We start from the raw sequence: 16,117 nt of genomic DNA, 5'->3' as shown, positions 1-16,117 counted from the left end.
TAAGGTTATGCATAAAATAGTGAATTGGTCTTGGTTTACAAGCTTATGTATAAAGAATTTGGTGGTCTTCGACTTTATTAGCCATATTGATGGTGGGAATAAAAATGGGGAGCTGTTTGATTTTTAAATGTGTTTCTTAAGCAATTGTTAACCAAAAACAAAGTGTTTTGAGCTAGAACTGTATGTAGAGCGAGCGTTCATTTTCCGAAAGAGCTTAATGTATCTTCCTGTGCTATTTGGGTCACATATGGACAAAAGCAGATTCCATGCTTTGTCAGAAATGGAATCGTCATATACGACGCATTAATAATAGCTTGCATTTGTTTAATTACTATTATATATGCTTATTATTAAAATTTTGCATTTAATTATTATTAATTTATGAACGAAACGGACGGATTAATATAAATGCGGCGTTAAATTTCATTATATTTTTCTATGACCGTGAAATATGAGTATTTAATTAAACAGTGTTGCGATCCATAAATACGAAGAAGTACAATGAACCTGTATTTACGTAAAGATGTTTGTCTATTAGCAACTGTGATTAGTAATAATTTGAAATGCGTAATAAATTCGCGATTTGGAGCGGATATCTTGAGAATCGCTGATAAGTTTTTCACTATCAAGTATGGTAAGAATATAAATGATGAAAAATTGTTTTTTCTTTGTAATTTTTTCAAGTACCAGATACTTAAAATTCTTGCTCCGTGCGGTCTCTAGAGAGGAGGAAATGGAGCACGAAACCTACGGTTTCACATACATACAAAAGTGTATGATGTACCTATACCTAGTAGAATCTTCTAAAAATGCGAGATTACGTTCACGTTAAATAAAATTATTTTTTACAATCAATCCTAATTCTTTTGCATTTGCAGAGACTTGTGATAACGATGCTTTTCAAATATGCGTAATTTTTATTTGCGCGGTGTTATCATTAATTTATTCATTCTCCTTTTCACAAATTAAAGACGTTATCGGTACATTACGAAACTTTTCACCGACAATAAGAAACCGTTTTCTCTTGATTTAATTACTTTTTGCATCATAAGTTCCAGAAAAACTTCAACATCACTGCCAAAACCGCAACGACTATTTTAAAGCATAATAGTACTTCACAGTACGTTATAAAACACTCGCTACCTCGTTAACCTACAAAGCTGTAAAATGCACTAAACATTAAACATATTTCATATTTATTTACTTGCACTTAACGTGTTAATGCAATGGAAGTTACTAGAACATTTTAAAACAACGGGATTCTAAAAATATTTGTGGTTGAAAATAGTTCAGAGAGTTCCTTCCTGAATGCTAATTGGTTTTTAAATTCAAAGGAATCTTGCCATATTTTATGCGTGTGCGTCGATTGTTCTTTTCTCTCGAAAATATAAAGCTTTTTATTTTTTTAACCGACTTCAAAAAAAACGAGGAGGTTATCAATTCGGCCGGTATAATTTTTTTTTGTATGTATGTACACCGATTACTCCTAGGTTTGTTAACCGATTAACGTGATTCTTTTTTTGTTCGATGCGGGATGGTGTCGAATTGGTCCCATAAAAATTTTATTCGGATAGGCCCAGTAGTTTTTATTTTTACGTTCACGTTACACACATAATCCCATAATCCAGACAAATACAAAATCTTCCTAACTTTCTATACCTGTATACTTGGCCTGTACACGATACCTGTAGGTATATTATATCAACGTGTAATATAATACGTTATCGCTTTTACCTTGCATTTCCAATTTTCCAGATACTTCAAGCATATACAAATATTTAAAAAATTTCTCAAATCTCCAATCTTTAATCAGAAACTTTACATATACATACTTGCGATTCTCGATACAAATTTCGCAATCTTCTAATGAATGCCACACGTGTTCAATTTACATACCGGACCTGTGACTTTCGACTGATCCGCTCCGATTTATATTGTTTTTCGACGAATTTGATTTTAGCAATGTTGCTGGACTAGTTATTTTTTGAGTTAAGTTGGTATAAAAAGCGCTATGGAATAAACCTGTACTTTCATAATATACTCGTCTATGTGTCATATGTGGTTAAGCCATTTTTTAACGATTTCCGTTCATTTATCACTACAGAATAGCACTTAGTTATATATGTTATTTTAATGGCCTAGATTTCTAAAATTTAAGTGATTTTTTATTTCTTTTGTCTCTGTATTTTGTAAGTACATACGTAAAAGTAATTTATTTAATACGAGTATTGATATGTAAGAAGAATAGACTTAAATTCTCCGCTTTATATAAATCAAGGCAGCACGACATAGTGTAAGCCGATTAATGATTGTTATTTTTACCCTATTTAAGCACGCATGTAAAAATTATGCTGCATTTTTATTCATTTCTATCCTACTATCGAGTTACATGCCGATTCTTTTCTGTGGAAGCTATCTTCCAAATCATTGGTAGTTTAAAAACATAACTATTCATAATTATTAAACCCATAAAAGTATACATAAATGAAAAGGGTAAAGTATCAACAGTTTTTTTATTTTATATAAGCTTAAAATAATAATACACTTACCCGATCTCTGGAGTCAATATGCACTTTGCCGGTATCCAATAGTTGTCTGAGCCTGTCGCAGTCCCCGCGCAACGCTGCGAGATGAAACTGCACGTCTGTCCGAGATTCTTTCTGAAAAAAATAATATTTTTATGAGTTCTAGTAACTTCTAGTAATTACAATATGTAGTGACCACGTAGTGACCGCCTCCTTGGTGAAGTGGTTAACGCCTGAGCGTAGAAACGAGTGGATCTCGCTTCGATTCCCGGTAGCGTCGTAAGAAATGTCTTGGTCTGGTAGAAACAGAAGGCTATTCATCTACTTGTTCGTAAATAAAATCGATCAGTGAAATAGATATGGATACACCACTAGGGGACACGGGACTTCACCCATAAATATTAGTGTTACTATATTTCTTTGAGATTTCTAGTAAATTAAGCAGTAGTTGCATTGCAGTATTTAATTGAAGAAATAGGCCACCTTGATTGTCGATATGCACGTGTTTAGCATTACGATAGGTATTGGTTATTTTTAGAAAAATCTATAGTAAGTTTTATACAACAAGAATCTATTATGTCATTAGGGCATGCAGAACCGAGTCCGGTTCCAAGTTTCTGAAACCCGGTTCCAAATCGAGCTCAGAACCGGGTAGAACCGGGTTACCCGGTTCTTTTATAATACATCGGATAAAATACGAAATTAAACAAGAGTAACTGTAAAAGTACCTGATGGGCCTTTTATTTTACGCGGCTTGTGTCTTATTTTATTAAATTAATAAAGAAACAAAATTTCAATACTTCTCTTTATTTATCAGTCTTATAAAAGTACCTTGTTATCATAATATCACTTAAAAACTTAAACCTTATTCATTAACTGCAAACTGTAAAGCAAAAAACCGGCCAAGTGCGAGTCGGACTCGCGCTCCTAGGGCTCCGAACAAATCTATTAGTTATAATGTTGTAACTTTAAAATTTATGTTTCTAGCAATTTTTCCTTTTTCTGTGTTAAAAGACGTTACTTTTACCAAATTTAAAGGCTGTGTTCATGAGAAGTACCCTGTAGGTTTTGAGTCCCATGCGAATGTCGAAATTTGCGAAAATTTTTAGCATTTACGGCTGTATCTTTTGATGCGTTGGCTTGTGAGTTTGACTTTTTCACAGCATCAAGGGACCCAAGACTTGAGTATTCGATATAAATTTCAGCTTGATACCAAAAAAAAAACATGACTGGATCATTATATGAAACAGCTCAACAGCTTTTCAAATTCACGACAAATGTAATAAAAATATTTCAGTAGCCTCTAGTTTTTGTCATTTTCAAAGCCTAATTTTTTTTTGGTAATAATTCACTAGGAAACTTATAGCATCTGGGGGGGGTGAGACTAACGGCAGAGAATAGAATAAACGCGGAATAGAAACTGCTATCGCTAAATTTTTGACATACGTTCATGATATTTTAGTAATGGTTCGGTCACACTACCCACGACGACGACGACCACGACCAAAATTTTCGTAGGGTGAATAAATCCTTAGCAAAATATCGTACGCTTTTGACAATTAGTATCGCTAGCGGATTTAGACAACCAATCAGAGCCACGCTTGAGGCGTGGCACGAAAATTCGCGATGCACGTGAGTCGGACGTTGCCAGATAGAATAAATTTGTTAAAATAATGCAGCAAAATATAAATAATACTTTATATTTTAATATTTTGGTCGGAACCGGGAGAACCGGGTTTCATACAATTCAGACCCGGTTCTCAAGATCATCAAAAAACCCGGGTTTGTCCGGGTTTTTCGGAACCGGGTAAACCCGGGTGCATGCCCTATATGTCATTGACAAGAAACAGACCTATAGTAGGTACTCATTATTCCGAGCTAACCCAATTTTCTTCGCTAGCCTGGCTCTATTATTCTCTTTTCTGTCATTTAAAATTTTAGGCCCATTCTTACACACTATTTATTCAGATTAATGTACGTCCACACTTGCATAATAAGAGCAAGTTATTACAAACTTTTATTACAACTGTATATAGATCGTTATATTTATTTAAGGAACCTAAACAATATCACTTGGTTACAAGGACAATCAAAAGTCCGTAATATTCTAGCATACAGGCAAAAATAGTTTCACATGCAAACCATAGCTCTTATCCCTTGATACTCATAATCATAGAAATACCTTGTATAGAAAATATTTTCAATAAATCATAACCATAGGTCATTTACGTCAGCTCTATATAACCATATTCCGAGTCATTCACAGTGTTCGCGTCAGTGGAATTGTTATCAACGGTATATGTAACTGTTGTTGTGATCGTACTGATGTTATGTAAAACTATATTCAATGTACATGTGATAAAGATTATAAATATAGTTTATTAACCCAAAGTTAGATAACGGATGCGTGAATGAATGTTGCGAATTGTGTACGAGATTTGAATTATGACAACTAATTAAAATATTTACAAGATTTACGAAATTAAAAACATACATTGAATTGACAGAAGTGGAGCAGTATCCAATGTTAAACTGAAGATATAGGTAGGTAAAAATAAATAGAAAAAAAAATTGTTTCGATACCACGATTTCTAGATCATCATAAATCACGTAATATTTTTCAATGTTACCGTACACTAAATTTAAAAATCCAGGAGGTCAATACACATTAGAAAAAATAACTAGTAACCTTGTAAATAAACAAATTAATGACGATAATCGTCAAATAAATAGCAGGTAATAAACATCGTACCTGCAACGTGTGTGCTAATTTAATTCATCCTGCTGCGAAGTCGTTATGTTGATGGCATTTATTACCGTGAGACTGTGATTTATCTTGTTTGTTTCAAGGAAATAATCATAATTACATCTGAGAATTAATAAACTTTTTATGTGTTTTAAGTGAATTTAATGATGGAATTCGTTTCTAAGCTCGTTTCCTCTCCTATCAAGACCTGGGACGACATACCTATGTCATACGCAAGAATAAGATCCGTTAGAATTTTCGGAAGGAGGTTTTAAGTTTTACCATTACAAATTATCTGATCCTTCCACTTTATACGATTACAGTTGATTTAAATTGAGCCTGAATACCCGTTCGAATAATTGCTTCCAAAAATCATCAGCTCAATATAAATAAGATTGAAGATACTAAAGACAGCAATTACCTGTATCTATAAAATAAACAAATAATCATAAAATGATTAATTAACTTCTACAGTTAATATTTTAATGGAGTTAGAAATATTGAAATTGCATTGAAAAATGGTCCAGTGAAGGATTTATATCTTATCTTATCCATTGTGATTCAGAGGTGCGTATTTTAAAATTTGAAGACATTTTCGTAGGAATTAAAAAGAAAGAAAGACACAATACAATCAAAATAGTAATAATTAAATATGGATTAATGATACCAATAAACCCGCAAATGATGTCTTTGTACGTGAAGCAACAGTAAACACATTTACACACACATAAAAGCGATCATAATAGTGAAGTCGTTTCTTATAGAACTATAATTTGTGCTTTCAATGGAGACAGCAGAATTATAGCGTCTGGCTGGATCGTTTAACGTAATGACCAATCATTTAGACGGACATACAAATTAAAACTGTCTTGTTTGTCTGCTGTGCTATAGATACTAGAAGAATTTAATATGGGAACGGCTGGAACTTATCATTGATTGAGTGGTACATAAATGGATACAAGTCTTATGATACGGGCAAAGCCTGTATTGATTGCTTTAATCCAGGACAAATATAAATTATGTACATGTATATCTCCATATAAGCAGTGTTAAAAATGAACAATAATGTTAACTTTTCGATTATATAATATTTTGTTACAGGATGTTTACAACGCGCTCGGATACGATTCAATCTATCTCAGTTTATTATGTAAAAACGCTAAATTTGAAGAAGAGATCGAAACTTAATTAAAGATCTTACTAAAATCATTGGACTAAATCTCTCTTGGAAAAGTTTTATAACTTTAGCCAAGCTCAGTAGATTAGCCAAATTCCCTAAAAGTTTCGTTTCTCTCGTGTTTGGAATTAATACTGAATCCATTTATCTTGAATTTCACACTAACGAGAGAACAGATAACTTTGTAGAAAAATAGGAATATCCTTAGTAGCAGAGATAAATCTACAATAATAACGAGTCTCTACTTTTGGATTTAAAATGAAATTACACATAAACTAAAGATTTAGAAGACTCTATAATAGGGTAATAAATAAAACCTAGATTTACTCCTCTGAAAGGCTTAGGAGCACTTCAATAAATTGTAATTTAGCCTTTCGAGAGCTGTTCTACTATAATCCGATACTTGTTTTGGGTAGCCGCTAGCATTTTAACGTTTCTAACATTTATGTTCTAATATTTATTTTAGAAGACATTATCCTACGCATTATTCTTTATCCATGGTATTATTATACCTTATTTGCACCTAAGATGAGTTACTTCAAAACTAAATAATTATAGAATCAAAATTATTGAAAAATAATTATTATTATATGTATTATTTAAAAACAAACAAAAAAGCAGTGGAACCGGGGCGAACAGTTAATATTTATTAAAATTCAGTATTCAATATTCATAATCAATATTAATAATCAATATTAATAATCAATATTCATTATGGAAAGCATAATTCCAAAATAAGACGTCGCAAAAGTTTTCGCTTGTTGCTTCCTCTTGACACTGATTTCTGTCGAAGGCTCATAAATAGAGATGACTGTTTTGCTGTTTTCATTTTTGTCAGTTTCAGCTTTTTTGGCATCACTATCTTGTATTTTTATGAATTATTCAATAGGTTTATTAATATAAAACCATTTGGTTTTGATTTCTGGTATATTAATATTTCGGGATCTGTCTTGTAGGTACTATCTTAACTTGCAATTAGATATTTAGTACAAAATATAAGTAGTACAACTCCGCCAAAGCTTATCCTAAAAAAAACAAATATTATATTTTACATTCTTCCAGATAAAAAATTGACACTTGCTCTATATTTTATAGTCATGAAAAGGAAATGAATTGCTCTTGGCAACGAGCAGCAATAAAACAATGTTTGAAGACAGTTACTACATATCGAAGCATAATACTTAATTAAAGAAAATATTAAATATAACAGTTTTAGTATAACTTTTTCCTCTCCAAAAAATTGTTGCGCTAGTAGCTTTTCAAAAAGATGCTTTTAAAAATGCCAGATAAAGAAAAGGACAGGTGAATGATTATTAAGTGGCCAAGTAGACAATTCTCATTTTTATACAAAAAAATTAAAATGTAGTAAAACTGTAAAGGTCAACGTAAATAACAACCGAGTTCGTTAAATTACGCGTTCGATGTCGATTGAAAAATATAAATCTAGCCTATAAATTGTACAACCGTATTCTAACGATACCCCTTCTAAAGTTTTAGATAAATACACAAACATAGATACGACCCTGAAAAACAATTTCAGAACACATCCGGAAGTCATTACCACAAATAATGAGTCAGTCCCTCGCTTACCTTTCGCAATACCCACAGGTTATTCTGATGCAAATGCATTAGCAAATGTAACTTTCGTCTGAGTCACTTGACCCCGCGATCCTTGCAGGAATATATCGCACAGGAGCGGCAAACCGGTTGCTGTGATGCTAACTAGGGTTATTGTACTTTATTATGCAATGATCAGCCTGGAGGAGTATGAAAATGATGTTTAAATCTATGAGAATACAGGTACGAGCAATTCTTTAAGATATACAGAATACGCTATGCCTAACGAAATTGACAATCTGTTATTTATTCACATCAAAAATACACCTTACATATAATAAGAAAGTATACTACTTGTAGCCAAAAAGTGAAATATGGACTAGTTTATTTATATAATAATAAATCTCTAGATATATGGTACCGATCACTGTTTTACCGAAACAATAACTGGTCAAAAATCAAAAAATGTCCAGTCTGTTTAAAATCTATGATCCAGCGGCTACAAAATTTTATTATTAAAACTTCATAAAATACTACAAAAAATTGCACGCTGATACGCGTCTAATTGCATTTCACGGTATAAAAATGATTGATAGCATGAATGAACGAAAAAGGTATTTATGCTATAAAATAAATATCGTTCGTATATAGCAAAAGGACAAAAGGATGCTTATGTAAAACCTGATGCATTAAATAATGTAAGAATTAAAATAGATGTTTAAACTCAAACATTTATTTATTCAATTAGACTTCTTCTGGAAGCACTTTTGAAACGTCATTACATATTTTTAACATTTACCACCGGTTCGGAAAGCAGTGTCTACAGAGAAGAACCGGCAAGAAACTCCATAGTTGCTCTTTTAAATCATGTCAGTTTTACAATTTAATTTTACAAAATACATAATAATATGTAATATCATATATTATAATAATATGCCAAAGAACTCATGTCCTGTGGTTTTTACGCGACAACCCTCCATGGGTTTTTATCGTCCATATATTCCTTAATAATATAGGCTCTCTGAACTAGTACATTTTTTATATAAGTTTTAAATTTAGAACTACACGAGTTGATGAAGTCGTCATAGAAGTTGAAGTCGACAACAGTGTCAAAAGCAATGATTGATGGTAACCATAACATGCTTTCACTGCTTTTAGACGTCTTAATTTGTGGTTCCATTCTCCATTTACGTAACCATGATGTATGGTCTGTCAAATCAACGTCTACTTACCAGCTTGCTTTTAAAAGAATGAGTAACAATGCTTTCAATTTTTCTTATTAGTGGCAGCAGAGTTTAAGTTATCGTTTGTTTTTTTTGGAAAGCACAAGAGCGCTTTCGTCCTGTATTAAATTTGTGGTGGGTGCAATGTCTTTGTGTCCTACTTCTCTTAGTATCCTAATCCTAAAACTTTTAGTTACTTTATCCGGAAATCACATCTTCTAACACACATACCAAATTGAAAGGAAACTATAACGCTAAAAAAATCGTATCATTAGATTTGATTACTATCATTCAATTATTTCTATAGAACTATTATACAACACCACGTAATCAGTAGAAAGGGAACGCCAAAATAACCATAATAGTTCATAATAATCTACGTAATTAAAGCCAATGGTCAGTTCACACCTACACAAGACAATGAACGCCTGACCCACATCTCGTAATAGCGAATTAAGATTACGATTACACTCGTTACGCAACCGCAAGAGTAGATCGCGATTATCCACTAATCAACTTCATAGATGTTGAGATAGGTGAGTTGGAAATTACACCGGTTACTGAAGTTCAGGAAGAACTGGTTAAAAACTTCCAGGAACAAAAATGTTCTTATTTAAAAGGTACCTACTGGATTTTTTCCAAAAGGCATTTTACAGGAAGAAAAGTAGGGATATCAACAAATTAGCAGTAAATGCTCCGACTAATTATTTGTATATGCTGTCAAATTTGCGCAAATTAGCGAATAGCGTGGTTCCTTCCTTCTTCCCTGATTTGAGCGTGTCCCAATCTAGCGTGCTACCTCTCAAACATGGATAAGGAAACGTCGATAGATCAGCATGACGTGACAATTATTAAGATTTCCCGGTGCCGTATAAATAATTTGATACGAAACTTTCTATATAATCTTCCATATTAGTTGGGCAATGATATTGTAAGTAAATATTTGCACGCGACCGTGTCGTTGGAGAAAGTTGTCTTTTGACACCGATTGCACTCCTTTACGAGCATATTGATTAAAGATATCCTTTTAAATTTTATACCCTCTACCGATTTTATACGAAGTATTTTCTCTTCTTCTTCTAAAATTACATGTTCATTGACTTAGGCTTTTGCCTGAGTCAATATCAAGTATTGTTGTAATAATTATTATGAACTTGGTCTTCAATGAGTATTTTTTATTAAAACATCATATTAATAAGGTTATTGTATGTTTGTAAGTCAGTTATCTTTTTCCTGTTTTAAATTTAATCAAATGAAAGTATTTAGTATAGCCTTGGCCTACTCTATTAACTGGAATGATTACGACCAAACTGGTTTATAGAACTAAACGAAATAGATCAATTGAATACAGTGTCATATTGTCTATGTCATTTCTGTTACTACCATGGTAATATAATAGGTATATTAAGTTATAAGTAGGCCAAGGCCACTTTCATTTGATAGTTCTATAAGAATGAGTGTCTTATGTTGTTGTTGGATAAGAAACAGAAAAAATGAACATCTTTTTTTACTGATTATAAATAGAGCTTTTCAGACCAGCCTATGTCATCATATTGACTGAAATAGCCATTTCTAGTCCTAATGTCTCAGAAAATTCTAATACATTTGAAAATTTCACTTCCTTGTACTTCTATGTATCTGAACTACAATAATTGAGGCTACAGCAGTACAAATACTAGCACTTGTACGAACAATAACAGTAATTAGTAATTACATACAATTCAATTGTTATTTGCTCAATATTCATCTATATCTCGATTATCGTGGTAGGAACAACGCAATACAGCGCAGATTAGTCTACTAAGATTAGAGACGGATTGCAGCAAAGATCAACCGTGTAATTGATAATTGACTGTCATAACAGTGAGCAAACTTGATGATGGAGCGGTTACGAGACTACGGTTATAAGGAGTTAGGATTTTAGCCGGTATATGATATGCTTACATATTTAGATTTTAGATTATTGAATACCTACTTAACTTGTAAACCCTTTTAATATTATATCAACTGATGGTACGATACCATAGTGCTTTGTAATAAGTAGTTAGCACTTAGCGCCATTGCCGCTTGAAAAAGTAATTGTTTTGAGGTCCAATTTAAAATTTGAATTAAAAAATGTTGCGTTGTTAAATCGAAGTCATTGCAACACTTTTTGTTAACAAACAATAAGTAGTAAGAAAAAGATTAAACTAGTCAAATCATTCTACAATTTATTACTTACATTGTATAATATTATGCGTTATAGGTACATTGCATATTGCCTGTAATACTTTACTGAATCTAGGTCTTAAATGCCAATGTACCTGTATTTATAGCATTCGTTCATGTTAATATGCAACGCTACTTAAATCCAATTATAAATAGTTTGTTTAAATAAAATGTTAATATATGCAACGGATATTTCTGTAAGTGATATTATACTTTTTATTTTACACCTCATTTGATCCCTGCATGTATTATGTAGTAAGGTAAAGATTTTGGTATTTGCAATGTAGGTAGAAGGGGAAAGAATTATTCCTTTGTTCTGTATGAACAAAGGTCCCAGGGAATCGACTGTGTCATAAAGAATTCTTCGTTCACGGCTAAGAGCTTATAATTATTCAGCAAATATAAGCGATAAATTTCCAAAAAATATGAATATATTTAATCCTTCGAAACGCACCTCATTTTTCCTAGCTTGGGGTTGTGACTTGTGACTCTAATGTAGTATTTTGCCCAGAAAATTCACGATAGCCAGTAAAAACTACAAACCAAAGCCAGGGTACATACTCCGAGATCAACGCTAGCTCTGATGTACGTCCTATCCAATAACCTATACTACTGTAGAGATAAACTACGATACCATGGCGCGCCCCTCCAAATTACTGTTTCAATGTGTGTAGTGAAATACAAATATTTAAATATTATATTATTATTATTTATAATAATATAATAATTAAATTATTAATTATTATATTATATTACTATATTATTTATTATGAATTTCACAAATACTTTCAAACGTTTTGAATTTTGGAGGGGCGCGCCATGTTATCGTAGTTTATCTCTACTACCTATAGTAGCATAGTTTATAGTTAGTAGTGTAGTTAGTGTAATGTTCTAAAAGTACACATAGATCACTGAAGCCGCTGCCGAATTTAGAGCATACTTTAGAAATGGAGAGTTGTTTACATCCGCCGGCACGTCCTAGACTTTTTGTGATCTGTAGGGTTGCCACACTTTTCGTTTTGCTATCTGGGATATTTTGGCCGTTTTATGAACTGATATGCTCTCTATGTGACCTTTATTTAAGGTCCTTATTAATTAACTCTGAGAAGATTAAACAAAAAATTAAAAAACCTTAAAAAATTTTCGTCACTAAACTGATCTAAAATAAGCTCTATATGTATAATCTGTAGCAATGGCATCAACACACTTATCTTAGAATTATTTAATTACCTATTAAATCATTTATTATTGATCTTTACAGAATCTCTGTGCTAAACCTATTTTATCTCAACGAACAGAAATACACATAATGATTGATATTCGAAGTCCAAAAATAAATTTAAATGGATAAATTTAATGGTCACTATACTGTACAAGTGAACACCGTTGTGTTGACAGTTACCGTCGCAGGCGCACAAAAGCACTGTTATTGTTTTTTGCTGACTTATGTAACTCGTCCTATTTCTCAGCGTGCCGCTTGCTGGCGTTCATTTTTTACTGTCTTACATTTTGGCTGTAGTTCAAATGTTAAGATTATTTGTGCTATTGAGATTCGGGTATTGTTTTAGTTGTATAATGTTAATTTACAATCATTGATGTTAAATGTAATTACGAGATTGATAAGCTTTTTCTTATTTTTACCTAGTTGTCTTATGAAATGTAAATTAATGTTTGGTTTTATAAAAAGCACTTGAACGACAAGTCTTGGTATATAATTAAAAATATTAAAAGAGTTCGCTTTAATATTACGACTCAGTTGGCGCATTGGTTATTGACCCGGAATATCGCCTCTCAGGCTGCTAGGTACCTAGATTATATTTAATAGTAAGTATTTATACGTACATAATTTAGTTTACTTCTATTGTTAGTAATTAGTATAAATCAAATCTTGGTTTGGCCGTCATTTCATGTCAAAAAGCTTCTTCAAACAACGAACCCATACATATATGAACGTTTAATTTCACAATAATTCAAACATTCGTGATATGCATTGAAATTGCTTTACGGCTAATTAATAAAGTAACTAATTGCAATTTGCAAGTATAACAAAACAATAAATATGAAAACATTTAGCAAACAAAGCCGCGAGTATATTTATGTAGAGCCAAGTTAGTCATGCTCTATATACATAAGCTAATTATGTACACGATGTTACATTTAACATATTATCTGCTATTTCAATAAGTACAATAATAAGAGTATTTACACAATATTCAAGTCTGTACATCAACATAGTACAACCTAGGGACATCATATTATAAGATTTGTTCGTCGTTCGTCGCGTCGTTTGTAAAATATTTTAATACTTATAATAGGAGGGGTCCGGAGGCCCAAAAACAACAACCCCCAAATATGAACGCGGCATTATTAGGCTGGCCGGCAAAGCACCTGCAACACTTCTAGTGTTAGGTACAAGTATTTATGGGCGGAGGTGGTCCACCTGCCCCTTTGCTTGCTCTGACATTAAAAAAAAACTTATAATAACTCGGTTGTGCAAGATCAAATATGGCATAATGTACTTTAAAAGTTTAGGTGCATGAAATGTTATCACTTCTAATAAAAATTGATGTCAACGATCGAGCTTCGAGAAAATTGCTTCAACAATTTTGAGACAAAATAAGTCCTACCTATAGTAAAAATTTAAGTAATTTTAAAATAAAAAGTAATACCCGGACAATAAACAAAATAGTTGAATATGAAATAGTTTTGTTTCAATCGTTTGAAAGACTTCATATAATAAAATAAAGGCTGTTATTTTATTTATGCTTTGAAAAAGAAAATCTATTGTACAGACAATTTGCAAACCAATTGTGAATATAAAGAAAATGGCAATTCTAAAACGTAATACTTCAAGGCTGTACAAAAGTATGTGGAATGAGAATTTAATTGTGTTTATTGTTCCTTGTGCAAACAATGAAAAGACAAAAGTATGTTTCATCATCGGCTCTTGTAAATAAATAATTCAAGCATTTTCATTTTATTTTAAAACGAAGTTTGAAAAAAAATCAACGCTCGTTAAAAACACTGTGATTCCGAAAAATTAACAAAAACTTTTCTTTCATATTATTTTTTTACCAATAAACTCTCTTTTCAGATCTCTCCCTCAACACATATTTCCAAAATCAAAAAGAAACTTCGATCTTTAAATAGAAAATATAGGCTTGAACAAATTAGTATGCTAAGTGCTAACAAGTACATAATATATATTTATACTGCAAAAAGAAATAGCCTACACAGAGGTCAGTTTCATAATCGTAAAGTTCGATGTACCTTCGGTCGTGCCCTTAGTTTTTGTGCTCGCCTGCGCCGGCGCAGCTGTCAGATGCATTGCGCAAGCCAGCTTTAAAACAACTTGCATTTTTGTCTAAGCTGCATTTTAATACAATAAATCGTAAACATACATAGAGTAGCTAATGCCCATTTGTTCGTCTATCATTTCCACAAAAATTTATGAATGATTCAAAATACCAATTGAATGTCGAATCTTGGCCTTCAATTTTCATACTCAATTTAATCAAAATCGATTCATCGATCGAGCCACGATTTCTTTGCCTTTAAATTTTTGACATTAGTATAGATTACAAGGATAGTATGAGTACCTGTTAAAAATAATATCTTGTTACAACGAATACAATGACTAATCGTGTAAGGAATCAATTCTTCTTAAGCAAAGACCACAATGACTAATCATGTAACGAATCAATTAACACTAAGCATCAGTAGTTACAACTCAAGGTAACCCTTGTCCACAATTATTTAGAGTTCCAAGCCAATTAGAATAACTACGGAAGCAAAAGTATCGATTTTTCTCAACTACGGCATTCACAGCCTTGACATTAACCCATAGTAATAAATAACATATTTGGCAACTGTTATTTGCCGACAAACGTTACGGTTAAGGTCAGGACAAAACTAATGGAAAAACTACTTCGATCGCTGCTAAACTTTCTACTATGTATTTGCATTTACAAAACGTTTCTTTTCATTAAATCTTATTTTACACCAGTTACAATTAAATAATCTTGTAGTAAAACTCGAAATACCTTTTCAACATTTATCATCAACGTAGTTACACGTCTTAAAGAGGAGAAGTAACTGGTAAGGACATCAGAGGATAATTATCAATCGGAAAATATTTATAAAACAAAATTCCTACTTCCATACTTAATTTAACATACCTATTAACGAATATTTCCAAATACATTCCTACCTCATTGACAATAAAAATTTTATCTCTAATTAGACAAAAACAAGTTTTACTGCAAACAAGGAAGAAACCTGATGCCTACAGTTTTTGTTCCAACCAGTTTGCTGACGATAAAAACTGACAATTACCTACACCTATACAGTAGTCATAAAAGTTTATTAAAACTAGGTTACAGAGTCCGACTTTTTAATAAATAATGTGGGAACAAGCATATGTTATGGGCCACAATAATAATATTGTTGCTGTGGTGATATTGCGTCGTATGAAAACCTTTTCAAAAGACCTACAAGGTTAAAGAAGAACTTGGATAGAATTTCGACAGGTTGATGATTTAGGAAATAATTGAAAGCTGCTTGCAAGGGGTATAAAAGGATATTCGTGCTAAGTTTCCGGTGATACATATGAATTGAACTAAAAAGATGGCTCAAGAAAATGCTCGTAAACAAAAGTAATGCGATTACTATTTTTAACTGA

The 16,117-nt window shown here is 32.1% G+C and overlaps 1 protein-coding gene and 1 long non-coding RNA gene across 2 annotated transcripts in view; both read right to left on the bottom strand.

Moving 5' to 3' along the window:
• The window catches only part of LOC149486210 (uncharacterized), a 493,671-nt gene that overhangs the window by 337,950 nt on the left and 139,604 nt on the right, over positions 1–16,117 (bottom strand). The window lies entirely within an intron of this gene.
• The window catches only part of LOC149486215 (uncharacterized), a 43,366-nt gene that overhangs the window by 15,113 nt on the left and 12,136 nt on the right, over positions 1–16,117 (bottom strand). Inside the window, exon 2 of the mRNA XM_089699565.1 lies at positions 2,550–2,660. Within this exon, the coding sequence (XP_089555691.1) occupies positions 2,550–2,660 (111 nt within the window). The remainder of the gene's footprint in view (positions 1–2,549; positions 2,661–16,117) is intronic.

Source organism: Colias philodice, chromosome 9 (genome assembly GCF_061535455.1).
Source record: "Colias philodice isolate Cphi_HAF_F1 chromosome 9, ilColPhil1 Martin Lab GWU primary, whole genome shotgun sequence".
NCBI classification, from domain to species: Eukaryota; Metazoa; Arthropoda; class Insecta; order Lepidoptera; family Pieridae; genus Colias; species Colias philodice.
Note: the sequence above shows the minus strand (reverse complement) of the source record. Positions and strands in the feature narration are given on the sequence as shown.